General features: G+C 24.5%; 1 protein-coding gene across 1 annotated transcript; it reads right to left on the bottom strand.

Annotated features, from left to right (window-relative positions):
- Window positions 1–4222: 4222 nt before the first annotated feature.
- LOC112284551 (uncharacterized) lies at window positions 4223–6439 on the bottom strand. The gene is made up of 3 exons (XM_024524435.3): window positions 5423–6439; window positions 4918–5136; window positions 4223–4629 (listed from the first exon to the last, which is right to left on the bottom strand). Exons 1-3 carry the CDS (start codon window positions 5523–5525, stop codon window positions 4433–4435), a joined length of 519 nt encoding a protein of 172 aa, XP_024380203.1. The 5' UTR covers window positions 5526–6439; the 3' UTR covers window positions 4223–4432.
- Window positions 6440–15972: the final 9533 nt, after the last annotated feature.

Genomic DNA, 15972 nt, shown 5'->3' with positions numbered 1-15972 from the left:
CCTTGACCGACTTAAACCTCAATATTTCTCAATTCAACTATTAGATCAAGCTCAAATTAACAACACATATTAAATACAACTATAACCATAAATCCACAAATTTTCATCTATAGATCTATTACAAAACTCTTGAAATCATCCAAAACGTAAATCCTATTTTATTTCATAAAATCCAAGTCATCTGAAACAAATCTTGACTTTGCAAAGCTCTTACAAAGTCATATCAACTCTAAATCATCCAAACTCAATGCTTATAGAAAGCCTATTTATTTTGCTATCAAACCTCATTCTTTGATCTCCAAAAGAACCCCGAAGTCATCGTCAAGACTCAATTTTGTGCCCTAGGGTCTGATTTCGACCTTGGTTCATAATTGGCCCTCTCTGAGCATCAATATCTAGTTTTTCTAAGTAAATTTTTTCAAGAATTTACTCTTAACTTCTTTCTAAAGATTCCTATATTATTTATTTTTCTAATCTACTTTGATTTGCCTTACTTATGGTGCTACAAACTAAGTAGAAGTCACCTTTCTAAAAGGCAGCATTGGTACCTTTTAATTTTTCTACCCCTTTGATTATTAACTATATTTTTAAGATAATTTGTTCTAATACTTTGAACTAAGATCTCCTAAATTATAATAATCTCCACACTCTTTCACCTATTAGTCGTGTTACATCATGACATCCACCTCCCTTGAATCTGTGTATTCTTTGACATGCCCCAATGATTCTTCAATATGTTGATGTAGAATGTTCTTCATCTTGGTACAATTCTTGATCTTGAATATGCTCTTCTATTTCAATCTCAATATCTTTTATTGGAGTTTATTCTTCATCAAAACAAATACCTTCATCTCTTTGTTTAAATAACTTAATTCGTTTACCTGCTATGGGTACCTTCAATTCTATACTATCAAGTTCTTGTAATGAATATGTTCCATTGTTGTGTGCCTTTTTGACAATATAAGGTCCAAACCATCTCTTTGCAAACTTCTTCATAGTGCTATGTTGATTTTCTAAGCTACTATCATAAACTAATACCCAATCACTATCTTCAATAGCCTTGGGTCGTAGTCGATGTTTTTTATCAAATCTTTTCTTATTCTTTTTTCTTGCTTCTTTCAATTTTTTTATTGCTATTTCAATATCATTGGGTCTTCTTTCTAGTTGTTGAATCCATAATGCTAAAAGTTCTTCTCTACTAAGATCATTCTTCCAAGGCAATACACTCCATGTAGGTACTACATCTTCTATTGGCATTACTGGTTTTTGACCATATATTAATTCAGAAGGCATATAACCTATTACCGAACTATGAGTTGTACAATCTGCCCATAGTACAAATGGTAGTAGTCTAGGCCATTCATGTGCTTTGCCATTGCATGCCTTTACTCTTATATATACTAGCTCCTAGATATTTAATATTTTAAAATTTTATTTCAAAAAATATAAAATTAAATAGAATTTTTAATTTGAAAATTTTAATATCTAAATAAGATTAAAAAAATCTTTATATATAGATCCATCAATTAAGATACATTGGTGGAACTCACAAAAGTTAATATTTTCCTATGTAAAAATCTAAGAATATATTATGATTTGATACCATTGAAATCTTACATGTAAAAGATGAAGAGTTAGATTTAGTTAAAAAATTTAAAAATAATAATTCTGAAGACTTATCAAGACCCTCATGTAACTTCAAATGCTAAAATTTGAAACATAAGTTATATAATTTTTATCATTTAATTTAAAAATCTAAGATCATTTGTTTAAAAATCTTTAGTCTTGTCATTTATTTAATATTAAATTTTTAATTTACAAGATAGAACATCAATATAATCTACTTAAATAATCATTTTTAGTTTAGTATCATATGACAACTAATTTTAAAACTAATAATTTTAGATTGTACGTTTGATAATATAAGCATTATATATAATTAAGTTGTCATAAGACTAAGTAAACAATAGAATAAAATAAATATAAATATCATAGAATATTTTTTGATACATCTATATTTTAATCCATAAAAATAATTTGTAAAAACAGTCACTTGTGAATATAAATATTTATAGATACTAATTATTATAGTTTAATATATTTAAAAGAATTTATCACATAGATTATCAATATGAGTATGTGTGTATACAACTATATATATATATATATATATATATATATATATTTACTTGTAATTTGATAATTCTAAATGATAAATAATAAAAACCGGAGTAAAATCAAATAAAATCTTCAATTTAGCTATAATACAGATTCAAATTATTCTAAAGCTTTTATCAATAATAAAGATTTAATTAAAAAAACATAATCAATACTATAATATATTTAAAATCAACTGAAAGGGAAAAAATTAAAATAAATTAATTAAATATTAGTAAAATTTATATTTTAAATTTAAATTACAAAAAAAATCTAGTAAATTTTATAATAAACTGAAAATGGGTTAGTTTTTTAAAATACTATATATATATATATATATATATATATATATATATATTCGATTTTTTCAGTATAAAAAAAGATAAAAATCATAGATAACTTGTGAATTAATTATACATTTCTAATAGTTTGGTACATAGATACAATATAAACTACTTATCTTGTTTCTACAATATAAACCAAATTAACCAATATATTACTTATTTTATTGATAAAACATAATCAGGGATCTTATTTATACCAGTTTCTTCATTATTATAGTGTAAAACAAATCCGGTAATAAACTAATCTATACAATTAAATTAATAAATTAAACTAATATAATTAAACAAATCACTTCAATACCACAAATAAATAGTGTGAAATACTTAATTTTTTGAATTGGGAGCCATAACACAACAGAAAGTATCCATAACCTAGCTACTTGAATGTTACAGTCCAATTAAAGTTCAACCATAACTTTTATTTAAATACCATAGAGTAATCAAGAATATAGTTTAAACCAATTATATTATTAATCTTGTGTAAGCAAAGAATAATTTGAAATAAAAATTTTAAAAACCATAAAAATGACACTATTTAATTTATGATTTTAATTGTTCTTACTTCCAAATCTGAAAGTCTTTTTAAATCATAAGTATGCCTCTAGAAATGTAACCAACAAAATTAGAAGTCAATGAATTCAACCCCAGAAAAAAGATATAATAATTTTGTAATTCTAAAACCTATAAATTCCAAATTCTAAATGTTAAAATTCTAAATCTCAAATCTTAACTCTATATTGTAACTAAAAATATTTTTTATTTATTTTGTATCTTTTTTAAGGTTATAATATTAATGAAAGTATTTTATAATTTGACGAAATTTTTTTATGCATGATGTCAGATTCTATGTTAGTTTATATATTTAGATTGAAGAATAGTATAGTAATATCAATAATTATTATTTTTTAATGTTTGAAGCTTAATTTTACTGAAATCTCCTCTAATTTTAATTTTGAACTGGATTTATGCACTGTGACAACTTAAGTAAAGAACTGCTTTAAGTAAAGATTTCTTGGGATGATGGATCTAAATTGTAAAAAAATTCTCCCTTTTTTGGAACACATGTTTATAAAAATTTCCTCTACATTTTTCATTCCCTTGAAAAAGAATCTTCAAGGTTTTAATTTAATAATATTATTCCTGAGTTACCCATCATCATATTCTTTCAATGTAAAAATGTGCATTGTTTGTATATGAATGTTCTTATGTATATGTATATGTGTATGTATATACACAAACAAGACTCAGAAGGAAAAATGGAAATAATAAATAGAAATAACATGGAGACAGTTTGATCCATGTTGATCAAGCTTATATTGCAAGCACCCTGATGCAGTTAAAATTTTCAACTGTACATGAGATGCTACATTTTAGGTGGATGCAAATTTGATGTCTTCGTTTGCAGTAAATCCTTTCAAATATTACAATGTGTATGGAGGCATACTTATGATACACCAGGTATAATTATGATACACCAGGTCAGGTATGATACACCAGGTCACAATCATAAGTACGCCTCTAGAAATGTAGTGTCTTTTTTCTTTTCTTTTCTTCAAGCAGGGATAGGTTTGAGGATGTACCAAAAATGATTTAAACCAAGGTACACTATTTTGCCACATTGGATTGGTATAGGTGAATTAAAATGAAGATGTACATGTGTAAGAGCATTGTTGGAGAATGTATGCGTAAAGAGAATTTGTTTGTGAGTTGAGACATGAAGAGGCACCACAACAGCATTAAAATTAAATTAATATTGAAACACAATTCCATTGTCTTGCTCTGGTTCCAACACTGACCACTTGACTAAAATTGGAGCATACACTCAAGATACAAAGAACAAAAACAATCCAATTCTTTTGCAATGGCAACTCAACTGTTGTCAGGGTCACAGCAAAATTAATGCACCTGGTATAGGGAAAGACATCACAGCTTCAACCAATGGCAGGGATGGCAGCAATTGTGCCATCAGGATTAATGTCAACCCAGACACGATCCTTTTGAAAGTCTTGGATGTGCATGAAGCCCTTGGGTCCATATACAATGGTGACACCCAAATAATCTTGCTTGATACTGTTCATGCCTGCTACACAATCTAAACCTGCCAAGTCTGGCCATCCTGGAGCCACTCCTGTCCCATCATGAAGCACCCATCTCACTGGCATTCATCATTCTTGATAATTACATGAAATGAACTTTCAGTGTTATTACACAACCTAATTATAAGAAACCTGGTCCAATGTACCAGTTGATTCCATTATCAAGGGGCCAACCCCTGCCAACATATCTGTCTTGTTTACAACTCATCACCTATCCAAGTGTGTACATGCACACACTTTGGATACATTATTCCAGCATTGTAGTTTCTTTTGAAGGGCTAGAGAGTTTGTGAGGTGTGTGTGAAGAGTGAAGCACACACGATTGGGATGCCAGAGGCCTCGTTTGGGAATTTCATACACAATATCAGCTCCATCTGTGTAGACCCAGATGTCTGCAGGGGTGCCCATGTTGGCAGGGGGCAACCCTGAGCTTGGTGGCTGCACATACACATTCTTCACAATGCCTGCGGTGTTGATGGCAGATAAAGCATCACCCACTGTGGTGTGCAAAAGCTCAGGCCACGCATCCTTCTCACACCCTGTTCAATTGTTGCAGCCAGTTATTGACTAGTTCCAAGGTTTGGTTGCAGGGACACATTACAATGTAAGGGGACCATGTGCTGCCATGCAAATTCAAATGTATACACCATTTGCAGTGGCATTAGTGGCATACAAATGTGGGGGTAATGTGTAAGAAATCCAAGAGTAATATTGAATGCAAAATAGAACAGGAGATGGGAGACAACCCTAAATTACAGCACACAATCAGTCAGCCAGGATTTCCAAGTCAGGGTGTGAGTGGGAGCATGAGAGAGAGTGTCTCACCAAAGAGTGTGAAAGCACCATGCACAGGGCACATCCACACAAAAGGAACCAGCATTACAGCCACCAACACTGGCCATCTTTGCTGCTGAATCACTATTATCATCACTGTTGTTGTGCTCCTCCTCCTCCTAAATCCTTAAATTGTGCCCTCCTGAGTATGTGTGTTCATGGATTTCCCTAACTTCCTCTTAAAGCAGAATTCCAAGCCTACAGACTCTTTTGTTACAGATGTTGGAGAGAGGGAGACACACACAGACATGTACAAAGTTTGGTTGTTGCAAATCAACTGCTTCTTCTATTATACCCCTCAAGATGTGACATTCAGATAACCAAACCATGTTCCTAAAAACAACCACATCATAACCCTAATTGAACCCATTTCAACCCTGTCATGTTCCTTATAAGGATGGAGACCTCCAACTGGTTCATTGCTGTTCAAAGATCTCCACTTTTGCATTAATTTACAGTATTTCATAAAATCACATTACACATGCATTTTCAGTATGTACACAATTTTAAGAATATCAGATTTTGCTAAAATTATGTAAATCAAACTCTCAAAATATTTAATTTTTCCAACATACTCTTTCATTCAATTTATTGCATTGATAAACACTTTAAAAAGACACATATCAAAACAAATAAACTATTAATTAATTGATTAATTATTACATTGAAATTTTGAAATGAATATTTTAAAAGTTGATGAGGAATTGAAGTTTTTAATTCAGTAATTTGAATTATGAATTCATATTTTTATTATGAATTTTTTGTCTTAAAAATAATGAAAAGAATAGAAAAAAAAATCATATTTTCAATTATGAGTCTGTAAAAGTTGTTTGAACATCTATGCTACATATTGAATAATATTTTTAATTAAAAATTAATTTTATTAATTTTACTTACTCATATAGATACCTAATGAATTGAATATTAAATTTTGTATTATGAATATATAATTCGTTCAGTCATCATTACAGTACAGTACAAATATAATTTTGGTATGATATGTGGTAACAAAAATTTTAAAATACTAACAACAAATGCTAAGCCTCAAATTTAGGATTTGAGATTTGTGTTCCATGCACTCTAAATGTATGACGTATTTTCAAAATGATGCAAACTACTTGAAATTGTTGGTACGGTGTATTTTTTTTTAGAATTATTTTTGGTTTGTCATCAATAAATTCAATTTTATTAAAGACATGTAAAACAATATTTTAATTAAACACATGTCAAAAAAATTTGAATAGTGAAAATTAATTACTTAAAAAGTATTTTTAGATAATGATAGCTTCAATGGCTTAATAATGTTAGCAAGGGGTTGTTTAATATTTCTTATCAATTTTATAATTGATTTCAATAGAGTAGAGATGATATATAAGATGCTATTCTTAAGAACGTTTATACAATTAGAATTTAGAAGAAAATAGATTTTGATATCAATAGTTATGTTATAGATCCAAGGTCAGCAAGAGTATGGGCCAAAATCCATTGTCAAAAGATCTTTGGTTTTCTTAAAACTAATTAATTCTTGACATGATAGAAAATGGACTTCGAAAAGCCTTGACGCCACTAAAACTTTTAACAAACCCCCTCTCAAGCAAAGATAATTTCTCTTCTAAAGTTGGGCGATGTAGGCTGCTAAGGCAATTAACCACTCTTTACTTAAATTTTTATTAAAACTCTATCACCATTCTATATATATATATTTTTATCTCTTTAGAAAATGTGACTTAAGGATTTATTACCACTCAAATATATAATAATAACCTTCTCTAGTGCTGACAACCACTCTTCTAAATTAATTTTTAAAATTATTTGTAATTGAAAAAAAAAAAAAAAAGGCTAGTAGAATTTTTAAAATATATATATATATATATATATATATATATATATTAAAAAGTTAAAAATAAAATAAAATATATCTAGTAAAGAGAATTGTTAAAAGGAAGAGCACCTTATTTTCCTTCTTTTGATAATACTCTTAGTTGCTTTGTTTTCAATTAATATTTTATTAAAAAAAATAGTATCCATTATGATCAAACTAAAATCATAATTATCTTAACTAATATCAACTATCTTTATTCACATTCAAGTCAAGTGGTTGTTTCATTTCTTATTTACTTGTATCTATGTTAGTTTTTTTCTATTTTAACATTAGTTATATTTACAATAGAAAAACCCCGAAAAAAAATTAAGAATAAAATAATATTAATAATTATTAATATTATATTACATAACATTTCATTTTTTAATAATAATTTAATTTATATTGAATTAAGGAATAATTATTTAGAAATATTTTTAATATATTTATCCAATTTTTTATAATTATATTTTATATTTTTTTCTATTTAATAAGAAATATAAAGATAATTATAGAAAAGAGTAATATTTTTTTAAAATTAAAGATTTAAAAAAAAATCACTGAAATTTCAAATCAATATTATAAAATTATTCATTTATTTAGTATACATATATTATATTTAATCTTATATTAAACATATTACTATTAAAAATAAATCAAATATAAAATCTATTCAATTGATTTTGATCAAAAAACAATTAATCAAAGATCAAACAAAAGATAGAATAAAAAATCGTTTGCAATTATGTATTTATATTGATTGAAACATCTTATAATCAAAAATAAAATAAAATTTAGAAGCAAAATAAAATAGATCATAAAGCTTTTAAATTTTTGTTAAATTTTATAAATAATATTTATTATTCTTAAGGTTATTATTAACTTTTGTTAGTAATTTTACTAATTCTAATTTGAATAAAAAAAACTTTTTAACTTTGAAGAAAATTTAAGAATTGCAAAAAATCAAAAACACATAAGTTTTACAAAAATGTAGCTTTATGGGGAGAAAAAAAAATAAATAATAAATAAATAAAAAAATGAAGATATTTTTTGTAACCTCAAATATGTAAAGTTTAAGAATAAATTTTAAAACCTTCTGATACTTTTCTTTTTAAGAAAACATTCGACATTGTTAACCATATGAATATTTATAATTTTCATCTATAATAAAACAACCAAGATTATATCTTAATAAGGATCCTATGTGTAATAAGTAAATTATAAATTTATTGGTAACAAGTGAGACAAAATCATTTATTCTATGTAAAAAAATACCATGAAAAATATTTTTGATAATTCATAATCAACTACACAAAAAATGACGAACTTAATATTTTGAATAATTGACTTTAATTTTAAATACATACAAAAACAAAGACATATAAAATACATACCAAATATGAAAGACCTACACAACTGACACTATGAATATATGTACACACACCCATGCATATGTGATTTTAGAAATCTCAATTTATGCTTGCATAATAACAACAATTCTTATCTGTTTCAACTTATTAAAATACAACTGTTTTAATTCTCTTTCTACGAATAATTTTAGAGCTTTTCGAAGTATGGAACTTAGTAGTAAAACTTTAAAACATCATGCTTGGTTCCATTGTTTTCACATATTTTGATGCTTATGATTAAAAAATAAAACTTTAAAATAAATTACATTTGAAAATTTTAGGAAACATTAGAGTGACTAAGATAAAAGATGTAAAGTTTCAAATTGGAATTTTTGAAATAAATGAAATATATTTCAATAAAAATGATAATGTTCTTAATCCTCTTCCTCTCCTCAAATTTTTTCAGATTGATTTGATAGTTAGTTTGAAATGTACAGTTTTCTTCTATTTTAACTTTTCCAACATCTTCAAAATTTATCAAACATGTTTGATTTTCAAGTTGAAAATATATTAAATTCTGTTGCTAGTGAACATTCAAATATTTTTTTTTGGTAAAACTGTATTTGTTTTTTAAATTATATATATTTTAGGGATTATATATATCTATGAGTTCATCTTTACCAAGTATTTTTAACTTTCTAGTTCCAAATATTTTAAAATATGTAAAAGTCAAATATTAAAGTGCAGGTTTATATATATATATATATATATATATATATATATATTATTTTACAATCTATTTCTCAAATATGTGGCTAATATGCTTACTAAAGTGTGTTGATTTCAACTTAAATTTTTTTAAAGAATTGCTTTGCATTACATATTAAGTTGCCTTAGGGTCAAGAATTTACTACTCTTTACCATTTTTTATTATATATGTAAAAAACTCAAATTTTTCCAAATATTATGTAATTTATATGTTTTACAATGAAACTACCAATTCTATTTAATTTTTATTTATTAATAAGTATACAAATGTAAAATAAAATTTCAATGAAAAGTTAGTCTTTATAAGTTAAGTAGTGACATCTTAAAAAAGGTTAACTGTCTAACACTATTTATTTGTTTTTCCAAATTAGATGTGAAAACCTATTTGTGCACAATGCGTGTAAAAACACACATCATGTAGTAGTGTAATTCTACTAGTTATCACTTCTACTTCACAACTTTTCTCTTACATGAAATGGTTGTATTTAGTATATTTTTCTACAATAGCATACTTCTATATTTACATTTTCATTACTGATTAAAACCTGCAATACTTTAGCATAAAAAAAAACCATTTGAATATATATGAGTTTTTTTATATTTTAATTTATATATATAAATTAAAATATCAATGAGCTATATATATATATATATATATATATATATATAGCTCATTGATACCAAGTGATTACAAAATGTGACTATAAATTGATGCATTTTCAGAAAAAAAAGAAAAAAAAATTAAATTAAATTAAAAATATTTTTCGTAATAAAATCGATGGTTTAGTAGTATATTTGTATGTGTCTATATTTATTAATTAAGATAATATATTAATTAAAAGAATTAGTTTTAATAATATCATATAATTAGTGGTATTTTTTGAAAAATAATTAACACGTATTTTCATTAAATTTCGTATGTTTATAATAGATAATATACACAATTATTTTACACTTGTATAAAATAATTAAATTAAATTCAAAATTTGGTTCAAAATCAATCAGTAAAATCATCTCATAAAATCTACCTATGATGATAATAAAACTAATTGTTAATATTCTTTATGATCAATATTTAACTTATTTTCTTCAAAATTCCATTTAAACCTACTTCCAGTATTAACAATGCTATTTCAATCAGAAAAAAGGATTTAGTATGATTAATAATAGAGTAATATGATAATAGATTTCTTCTATACACACACACACACACACACACACACATATATATATATATATATATATACAAAGAAAATTTTAGTTAAAGAAAAATAGAGTTTTTAAATTACAACTTATTGTTTGTATTCCTATTTTATTTTTAAAAATATCTTAGAGTTATTCGAACATCAATTTTTGGCTTAATGTCATTTTTAGTAATTGATCAAGTCTCTTTAGTTTAAAAAATTATGGCTTTATAAATGTTAGCAAATAATTTTTGTTTAAACTGTCTTATATCGTTAAATGTGACGTTATTCTTTTCTAGCTACATAGTTCAGAAAATTATTCTTTGCACAACTTTTTAAATATGTGTCTTCTTTGATAGTTATTTGTATAAATTTTTGAAAAATGACAGAAATTTTTAGTAGATCTCGAATTACTTTGTACAATTAATTTTTGAAAATATCCTCAAAAACCTATAAAGCCAAAATGCCCTACACATTGAGCATGGTTCCAAAATCAATGATGTGTAGTCTTTAAGTTTTATTATAGAATCAAAGAAAAGAAGAAAAACACATTCTTTTCTAATTAAATTTTCTTCTTTGTGAATTAAAAGTAAGTCCTTGTTGCCAAAAGTGGCTATATAAATTCTACTTCTTTGGAGTTGTAAGCTTGATTCTAAAATTCTCTATATTTAAAGGAAGGAAGATTTAAAATTTTATTGTGCCATTCAGAAGAATTTATTGATTTTTATTTTATTTTAAATATTAATATAATTCAATTCAAAAAAAATCTATATTAAAATATAAAAAACTCAATTTTTTCTATTTATTGTAATAAAAATAATTCTTTTGTAAGTGAATTAATTGGATTAGAGTATAAAAAAGAAAAAGAAAAATAAAAATAAATAAATAAATATTTTTAAAATATAGATTTTTTTAGATGATTATTTGCCTTACATTATTTTATTTTCACAATAGTGACGTCACTTGAAATAGCTAATAAAATATTTGGTTTTACCAATATAGTTTTATATAATTATTACTTATATATATGTATATATATATATTGCTGAATCATAAACATGAACTAATTTTTAATTAAAAAGAAAATTTAATAAATATTTTGGAATAAAGTAAGATTATTGGCTGTTTGTTTAAATCCATTAAATAGATTATTGGAGTTGCAAATTTTAGGAAAAAGACCACAACTAGGTGGCGATCTCTAAATTATATTGTTTAATCATAGTTTTAAAGATGGATAATTTATTCAATACATGGAAGTTGGTTGTCTACCTTATTTTTAACGGATTTAAAAATAAAATAAAATGGTTGAATTATTCATAAAAACTACATATATTAACCAATTGGTATCAATTTTTAAATGTTGATATTTATTAACGTCAAATCCTACAATTTTTTAAAAACTATTGTTATGAAATAAAATATATTATTTTTATAATTTTGAATTATTATAGACTTTAAATTTAGATTTCTATTGAGTTCTTGGTAAGAAGATAAAATTAAAATTTAAGGTAGATAGATTTTATTGAGATACTTTAGGAATATCCAAATATTGTAATTCCAAAGATGTCGAATGAAGACAAAACATATTCTATGTTGTATCTAAAGTCAAATCTATTCATTTCTATTTCTTATGCTAAAAGAATCTAAAGTAAATATTGAAGCATGTATTATTAAGATTCTATTACTCAAAAGCCACCCTATATCTTTTTTATAACTCAAGTTAGGTAGGTTATTTTTGTTATAACTTTGCTCCACTTAATATATGTAGGTATACTTTTCCAAACTGTTGTGATATTAAAAAAAAAAAAAAAAAAAAAAAAAAAAAAAAAAAAAAAAACAACAACAACCAGAGTTTGGTTAATGTTAAAAACCTTAACAAGTAAATTAAATTTAGATTAGTTCTTATAATACAAAAATTAATGTTTCAGAGTATATATATATATATATATATATATACATATATATAAATGTCAATTTATATAATGTGAAAAAAGTTAGCCTAAAATTTTTATTTAAGAGCATGCATCAAGTAATTTATAATCTATTTTATTATAAAGAATAGTATAAAATGAGCATAATATTTCCAATGATGTAAACACAAGCTTGAATTTTGAATAATATATCATTTTTTATTGGATTTTAATTAATTTTTTATATATTATTCTTAGTTATACCCAAAATTTTAGTATTATAAATATTATGTGCAAAAATATCTAATATTTAAAAAAAAAAAAAATGGAACGAAAAGACACTTTTGACATTTATCAAGATTAAGTAAAATATAATAATAATTTTTTTATTAAGACCTATTGTAGTCTTTGCATCCAAAATAAATATGTTTAATTAAATGTCTAAATATAAATATATAAATATGATATAAATTTAAAAAATATTTAAGATTTTAAAGTGCTTTGAATTTTTTTAATTCAAGAATAAATGATTTCATATCTTAAATCTTAGTTAAGACCAAGATTTCTTAAAAAAATAAGACGATTTTAAGAATTTATTCTCTTATAAAGAAATTCATCTATTTTGCACAAATATTTTTAGTATAGATATTGAAGCTTTAGTTTTAATGTTTCAAAAAAAGATCTTATATTTTTTAATTGAAGATTAAAAATGACTACTAATTATCAATTCTACATTATATATGCAAAATAGAATATTATAAAAATTAAAAATTTATGAATATATATATATATATATATATATATATATATATTGGATAATATGCATAATATTGTAGAGCATATTAGTATAATCTTTTCTAAACAATGTATACAAAATTTGATAAAAAACTTGTATATTCTCCATTATATCTATATTTTTGGTCTTCTTCCACTTTTTAAACAACTTCCTACAATTTTGAAACTAATAGATGATATATTAGCAATGAATTCATTCCTCTTAAAATCTGTTTAGAATAAAATTTAATGATTATTTTATAAATTTTAGAATTTCAAAATAAGCATCTTTAATATAATTCAATTATGCATTAAAAAAATCAAATCTCTCCCATTATAAGAATTATTTAAATTTCTATTTCTTAATCTTGTGAATATTTTTATATTGAATCTATCCTTGGTTTAATAAAAATGAAAATAAAAAATCATTTTATTTTATTTTATAAAGAAGCTTGAGCATGTTTTTCTTAATAATTATATTTATTGTATCAAAAATAGAAATCTAATAAAATATGTAGTATTTGATATATTAGTATTTAATATTAATTTAAATAATAAATAAAATATTTAGTGTATAATCATATTTATATTAAACTATATATCTTGAATATAATATAAGAAATTCCATTCTCTTGTTTTAACTAAGTATCTTTAGACAAGGTTTAATCCTATAAAAAATATCTAAAGAGCAATAGTAAAAAATTCATAAGAATTTATATTGCACAAGAGTTTTTGTTTGTATATTAATATTTTTTTAAAAAAGAAAATCAAAGAAAAGTATAAAAAAAATAATTCATTTTTATCCTGCATTTGCATTAAATCCTAAACAAAACTCAAATTTTTCTACAAAAAAAAGTTTAGGTTATAATTTATAAGTTTTCCAAATTGTTTAGCAATTGTGTATATTATGTCTTTTATATATATTATAATCTTTAAAATATTATCTTCGTTAATGACTTTAAGTCTATAAAATGATCCATGTTATTATCCACCAATCAAATAAAAAATAAGTATCTAAACTAGTTTTAACAAAGTTAATATTTACATCTATTATAAAGTTTTTGGTTTGATAATTTGTAAATAGAAGAATCTTCTTTTATAATTTCATAGTTAATATATTTTTTTATGGATCTTATATTAGAATTGAAAAAATCAATATATACACTAAAGATAGAGTTGTGCAATGATATTTTTTCACATATGCAACAATAATAATAGTTGTTTTAAGCTTCACTATATTCTATTCTATTATATTATGTTCTAGTAATATCTCATTTGAAATATCCACATGAAAAAAAGATGAAGATGGTTTCTTGTTTAAGCTCCTAATGCTTCTATTTAAGCTACTTTGATTTTCTCCAGGGCAAAATAAAATATTCTTGTTTCTATGTACACAAGGTTACTACTGTTGGCACTTATATCTGCTAAGATTAGGAAGTAAATAAAATTAGCTATGCTTGATTTTTTTGAGCTATATCAAAAATATTTACTATATTTTAATACTGTCCATCAAAACCAAAAATATATATAAAATTCAATTAATTGTGTACACAATAATATTGAATTTATCAGTAAAAATCTTTTGTGATGTTAATATTCATAATATACCACAGAAAGAAAAAGAAAAATACAAGCTCAAAAGTTTTAAAAAATATTGAAAGTAGATGAGCATACATGCAATTTTTTTTTTTTTTTTTCTTTTCTGTTTTAATTGTCTGCAAAATAAATAAATGTTAAAAAAAATCTATTTTATTATTTAAAGAATTTTCAAACATACACCATACATCATATCAAACATACCAAACATACACCATATCATTAACTATATCATAAACCGTGTATATATATATATATATATATATATATATCATTGGATTTATTTAGGCTCATGTTTATGTATTTTTATGTGATTATCTGTATATATTTATATATACACATATATATATATTTAAATAGGAAATAAGTTGATTGGATTTTTACTGTTAAATACATAGTGTACTATACATTTGGCTGTTTTAGTTGTTTTTACAGTTTGAATGTTGCTGCAATAATTGTAAAATATCCAAGAATAAAAGGAAAGAGAAAAGAAAAAAGAAACTAATTTAAAAGTGTCTTTTTATCAACTAAACACATTAGGTATATATTTGAATAAAGTGAAATGTTCCTTTTGAAAATATATGTTCATAAGTATGTGAATATATATATATACATACATAGACGTTTTATCATGTAAAATGTCTTTTATAATCATGTACAGACAAAAGAGGAAAACTGTGGGGTTTAGAATTAATAAAATAATATTTGTGTATGAAAATAAGTATGGTCACCCAGTTTTGATTACAATGAAGCAGACAGTTTGCTCAAGGGAGATGTGTGAATACGCATCCAAGGAGTGCACACTTGAAGGCTACAATGGAGAGATATAAAGGTAAAAAGATACAGATTTGAATGTTAATAGGGAATGGAGGTGGAGGGGGTGTGGCGCTGTGGGATGGATGGATAGATATATGAATATTTGAATGGATGGATGAATGTGTGGATGAGTGGTGGAGGGGTTGTGGTATCAATAGCGTGGTGTGGAGCAGGTGGACATTGCTATTCTCCTCCCTCGTGACCACAGGCCCAGGCGGGCGGGCAGGCACTCACTCACTCACGCAGGTGCCCCGCCACACGAGACGCAGACCGGCACATCACC

Source organism: Physcomitrium patens, chromosome 7 (genome assembly GCF_059467195.1).
Source record: "Physcomitrium patens ecotype Gransden chromosome 7, ASM5946719v1, whole genome shotgun sequence".
Lineage (NCBI taxonomy): Eukaryota > Viridiplantae > Streptophyta > Bryopsida > Funariales > Funariaceae > Physcomitrium > Physcomitrium patens.
Note: the sequence above shows the minus strand (reverse complement) of the source record. Positions and strands in the feature narration are given on the sequence as shown.

Bases quoted from the DNA above. Each gene is read 5' to 3' on its own strand.
- LOC112284551 (XM_024524435.3), bottom strand. From the start codon at position 5,525: ATGATAATAGTGATTCAGCAGCAAAGATGGCCAGTGTTGGTGGCTGTA. The intron at 5,137-5,422 runs GTGAGACACTCT...ACAATTGAACAG, and splicing joins TGGTGCTTTCACACTCTTTG to GGTGTGAGAAGGATGCGTGG. The intron at 4,630-4,917 runs GTGTGTGCTTCA...ATGATGGGACAG, and splicing joins AGGCCTCTGGCATCCCAATC to GAGTGGCTCCAGGATGGCCA.